The 5,827-nt window shown below is 35.9% G+C and overlaps 1 protein-coding gene across 1 annotated transcript; it reads right to left on the bottom strand.

Moving 5' to 3' along the window:
* Positions 1–604: 604 nt before the first annotated feature.
* Positions 605–2,879, bottom strand: LOC110872543. The gene is made up of 3 exons (XM_022121354.2): positions 2,769–2,879; positions 970–1,682; positions 605–872 (listed from the first exon to the last, which is right to left on the bottom strand). Exons 1-3 carry the CDS (start codon positions 2,821–2,823, stop codon positions 807–809), a joined length of 834 nt encoding a protein of 277 aa, XP_021977046.1. The 5' UTR covers positions 2,824–2,879; the 3' UTR covers positions 605–806.
* Positions 2,880–5,827: the final 2,948 nt, after the last annotated feature.

Raw genomic sequence — 5,827 nt, 5'->3', positions numbered from 1 at the left:
TTAACTTATCTATTTTTTCTGTTAACAAGAAGGGCAATTCGGTCATTTTATATGTATATAGGCATTATGCCTAGTGAAGATGGGATATGATCGGATGATTCTGTTGGTGGCACGATAATACTCGAGTGGTTCGTCAGTAATCCATATTTACTGTTCAAAGAAAATAGCTAAACTTGAACCATGTATTACTTATTTTGTCGTGTATAAACTACATCTCCACTGGTAGGTAGCTCCCAATTCTATTTTTTTCCTATTAAGAACTATTCTATTATGCTTAGGGCATGTTTGGCTAAGCTTTTTGAAACAATTTATCGACTTATTGGCTTTTTGAAAAGTCATAAGCTCCAAAATGATGTTTGGCAATAATAATGCATATGAGGGAAAAAGTCAATAAGTCACTCCATAATGACTTTTCCAAAAATCCAATAATTCAATAAGTTAGTTTCAAAAAGCTTAGCCTTAATCTGATTGGGGACGTTCCTACTTCTATGAAGAAACAGCACGCTGGTAACTTTTTTGCTGGGTGAAAGTGAATTCCCATTCAACCAACAAGAAGAAACTGAGAATATTTATCAATACGTTAAACTAAATAACAATAATCACATTCGTGTAGGATAAACACCAACTAATATACACATATAAAGTCACAAGTTTCGTCTTTAAAATGATAGTCACCGCTACATTTGGAAGGTAGGCAAAAGAAGATAACTAGTTCTAATCCACAAGGGGGACTAACATACATGCCATGCCACCATCAAACTAAAACACATCAAAAGATTTTCATAAACCAGATCCACAACAATATTCTAATGCATAAAGATAGTTGTCAGCACTTTGTTGCTCTTCAAAGATGCCTCTAACAGCTTCAGACCCTGTTGACATTTTTAGTCAATAAATTGAAACTAAAACATAAACTTTGTACATATGATATGCATGCGTAAGTATGATAGGAGATGATAGCAGCAGTACCTCCTTTTTTCCAAAAGAAACAGTCTTCTCCTCAAGTTGACTCAGATCCTTGACACCAAACTTGTTAATGAGAGTAATGCTAGAAATGGTGGACATTGGTTTCACTACTAAATCATCCATCACCATATACGTCACTACTTTCTTTACATACCCTCCCTTCCTTTTCCTTTTCCTTTGCACCTCCTTTGTTTCTGCTACCTCCTGCGGAGTTACGAGTGTCATCTTAACGTTCATTGAACCACTGCAATTGGGACATATTGAATTCGCATTCAGTGTTGCATTTGACCGGCAAGGTTGGTTACTACAGCTATAGCAATGTCCTGCTGCTGCCTTGGCACACCTGTAAACTGCTTTGGATGCACCGGACTGATCATCTCGATCTGAAGAAGCAGTATCATGACACAACAGAAATGTGTCACCATTAAAAGCTGTTTTGGGGTTGAAGATATCGTCCATTTTGATGCCAGGTTGGAGGTAGCTTCTATTGAAGCTTTCTATGCTGTCTTTGAGCTTTCCTAAGCAACCCGCCATCTTGTTGGATCCTAGGAACTCGATGAGGGTGCCCAAAGGCAACGAGAAGATGTGGAAAAGGAAATCCACAAACTCTTTTGATACTTCTGCAAACAACACTCTAGAGCCTTTTCTGTCCACAAGAAGCTTCAACCTCATTTTTGGGGAACCCATTGAAGAGTTCACGTGATGTCTGGTTTGTTCTGTTTTAAAATTCCATTTATAAAGAGTTGGTTTAAGCTAGTATCTAGAAATAATTATAGACAAAATTGCACAAATCAACCTTTACGTTATACCTAAATTGCACTTCATACATTTCACTATGAAATCGGCTAAACCCAACGTTTGTGTTCATGTTTTGTTGCATTCTATAACCTTACAACTAACGTCGTCCAAAAACTCAGTTAAGTTACCTCACATGCAAAGCATGTGAGGGTAATATAGTCTTTTATGCAGCTCTATAACAAATCCAAAAAAAATAGAGGTAGGGGTGTAAACGAGCCGGGCCGAGCCCGAGCCTTCCACTACTCGAGCTCAGCTCGTGATGTATTTGAGAAGCTCGAGCTCGGCTCGGTTCGAGCCTAAAATTTTGAGCTCGAGCTCGGCTCGTAAGTAAAATCCAAAGCTCGAGACCGGCTCGGCTCGACTCGAGATGATTTGAGAACAACATTAAATGAATATTACATAAATCAATAAGCCTCGTTAATATTGGCCTCGTTAATTTACAACATAATTCTATCCCCAATCTAACAAATTTCCAAAAATAAAAACAACAAAGAAAGGGTACCCAAACTTTCCACACTTTGACATCACAATCCAAACTCCCAGTTAATGTACAGAGTTCATATTTGACAGCCTAATCAAATATGTCCGTTTAAGTTCATATTTTTTTTATTATGGAGATAATAATCTAATTGTTTTCTGTTCAGAAGATCACATGGAAATTCACTTGTCTACTCACTCGATGATATTAAGTGTATTTAAACCCCACAACTTTTTCATACAAATAATTTTAAACCAAACCACCACCATCTCTCACTCAACAGTTCATTATTATTATAATGGAATCGGTATCAACATTCAAACCCTAACAGTTTTATCAGCCCACCCACTCAACAGTTCGTTATTATTATAAAATATAAAATACAATTACAATCATCTCTTTTATTATCATTCAAAAACCTTCAAATCCATCATCAGTTAATGTACAGAGTCGATGGTGTATAGATGTCAAATAAACAATACACAAAAAGATACTTGGGTGTATAGAGGTCAAATAAACAACTTACTTGTGTGACGATGGCCGATGACGCTGGCCTTGGTCGATGGTGTTCTACGGTTCATGATCAGATGAGAATTTTGATTTCCCCTAAAATGAAGAGTCGTCTGTGTTGTTGTAATAAATTAGGGTAAAAAGGTTTTTACTCGAGTATTGGGCTTTGGAAGAAGAGAAGTAATTTTCATACATTATATTATAAAGTAAACTAGTTGATTTTTCGCTCGCGCGTTGCGGCGGGGACCCAATGACTACAAAAGGCTTGTTAACAACGGCAAGCAGATATCGAATATCAAAACATAAATAAAAATGACGTGGTAAGGATAGTTACTTTGTCCTAAAAAACGATTTTAAATAATCAAATATATAATAATAGGACCCACACGTTGGAAATTCGGTTGCTTTCAGTTCAGTTATTACGGTGCTAACACGTTAAAATATGGATGAGCTCGGTACCGGTAACGCCACCAAAGTACCGATCCGGAAAATCATCGAAATTAGGTACTGGCACCGAAAATGCTCGGTACAATACGGTTAGGTATTTGAAGGTAAAAATCAATAAATACATGTATGGTGCTAGACCGGTGTCGAACCGAAAGTGACGATTCTGAAAACGTTAAAAGGTGGGTACCAAATTGGTACTGAAAATGATTTGGTATAATAAATTTGGTACCGATATGATACCGGTTTGATTACATGATTTGATACGATTTGCTCAACAATATTCTAAATATCCAAGTTAATTTTGCATGCTACAATTCATTCATTACAGAAAAAGACGAAAAAGAAAACAAAATAAGTTGTTGTGTATATAAAACCTCATTTAAACGAAATACAGTTTACTTACTGTGTGTATGAAAAGTAATCTAAACGGTGGAATTACTTGCATTGCTGCGTTGCTATAGGATTTGATGAGCTCGGTACCAACCGGTGGTTGGTACCGAAAATACTGTTACCGAAATCCCCAAAAGTGGGTACTGGTACCGAATATACCTGGTACGGTACGGTTGGTATTGGTACGGCACCGGTATTTGAGGGTAAAAACCGGTGAATACCGATGCCGAACCGATACCGAAAATACACCGGTTTGATAAATTTGGTACCGGTACGAGTACCCAATACCTTTGTTCATAAAAAGACAAAAAAGAAAGTAAAATAAGTTGTTGTGTATATAAAACCTTATTTAAACGAAATACAGTTTACTTACTGTGTGTGTGAAAAGTAATCTAAACCGTGCAATTACTTGCATTGCTGCGTTGCTACAGGATTTGATGAGCTCGGTACCAACCGGTACCGAAAATACCGTTACCGAAATCCCCAAAATTGGGTACTGGTACCGAATATACCTGGTACGGTACGGTTCGGTACCGGTTGGTATTGGTACGGCACCGGTATTTGAGGGTAAAAACCAGTGAACACCGGTGCCGAACCGATGCCGAAAATACACTGGTTTGATAAATTTGATACCAGTACGAGTACCCAATACCATTTGTTCGTCTGTTAGTTTCCATTTCTAATTTTATAATATATATATATATTACTGCTCATTTCTTTCTAAAATTAATATATAGGTAATTACGTTTTTGGCCCATGTGGTTATATCATTTTTACTATATTATCCTAAAATAAGAATTTTTTACATATCTGCCCCCATAGTCTCTATAACTAACCATTTTGGCCCCTAAGTCTAACCATTTTGGCCCCCATGATCTCTAGACTTAGGGGCCAAAATGGTTAGTTATAGAGACCATGGGGGCAGATATGTTAAAAATTCTTATTTTGAGCTAATATAGTAAAAGTGATATAACCACATGGGCCAAAAACGTAATTTACTCTATATTATATTATATAAGATCTTAAAACACAAAGTCGGTGGCTTTTGCCACCGGCATTTTCTCCTTTTTTGTCTTATATACATATCCTAAAAAGACGATTCAACTACACCATTCGTTTCTACCATGTTTTGTCCTTATGTGCTTTGTAAGAAGAACTAGAAGAGGAACATTTAACTAATGATAATATTATCACAAACAAATAAAAAATGTGAAGACTAAAAAGTAAAAATGTGGTCAAACGGTGTTGACCAGATCCTGCCCTCCGCCCGTTTCATGCTTTGTCTAACTTGTACGTACAAGTCTACTCCATGTGTTAGTTTTTAAACTATAAAAACCCGTTAACTTAAGGTAATAAATTGCTAATTTTAGCTTGAACGAAACTCGATAAGTGTTGGACTCTTAAAAATCTAATATATCTTAAGCACAAATGTCGGTAGGTTTCCCCACCAACATTGTGAGTTGCTAAGTAAATTTAATTATAATAATTCACACCAAAAGTTGCATGGTGGTGCTGGTAAATACGATTTTCGATAACATATCAGTCATGGGCTCGATCCCTATTCCTTCCAACTATTTTTCTTTTTGCTTTTTTTCTTCTTTTTTCCTTTCCTTATAATTTCTTCAACTAAATTGCTTTTCTCAGATTCATATACTACGTCATTCAGGAATGATAATGTTTTATATATATCTTTGTTTACGTGCACCATACTCTTTAGCCACCTACAAAATCGGCTCTTTAAATATATTATATCGATTAAATATTATAATGTTTTTAACATTTTACTTTTTTAAATATTATTCTTCCGATTAAAATTTTATCTCGTTCAAATATTGTTTCCGTATTATATTCAGGGGAAATATTGTTTCCGTATTATATTCAAAACATATATTGTTTCTGTATTATATCAATTTAAGACAACAATCATTAAGTAACCGAATAACTGAAAACAAACATAAATATGAAATATATAAGATAACTTTTGTACATCCATAACCAAAATATATAAGATAAGTTTGTACAAAAATATATATGTCAGCTGCTCGATCAGATTCATTTCACTTGGAGTAAACCTTCGCATAAACGCGTGGGCCGACAGGTCCTCACAAAGTTCGTGGTTATGTTCAATTTTTCGGTCTTTTATCTCCCAGGTTTCATACCGGTGGTTTCGCACAGCCAGCAGGTAAAACGGGCAACTGGTTTTTTTGCTTCCGGCTTTTCTAAGTGTTGCTGTAGTGT

This window comes from Helianthus annuus, chromosome 8 (assembly GCF_002127325.2).
Source record: "Helianthus annuus cultivar XRQ/B chromosome 8, HanXRQr2.0-SUNRISE, whole genome shotgun sequence".
NCBI lineage: Eukaryota > Viridiplantae > Streptophyta > Magnoliopsida > Asterales > Asteraceae > Helianthus > Helianthus annuus.
The sequence above is the reverse complement of the archived record's forward strand: the minus strand, read 5'-3'. Positions and strand labels throughout refer to the sequence as shown.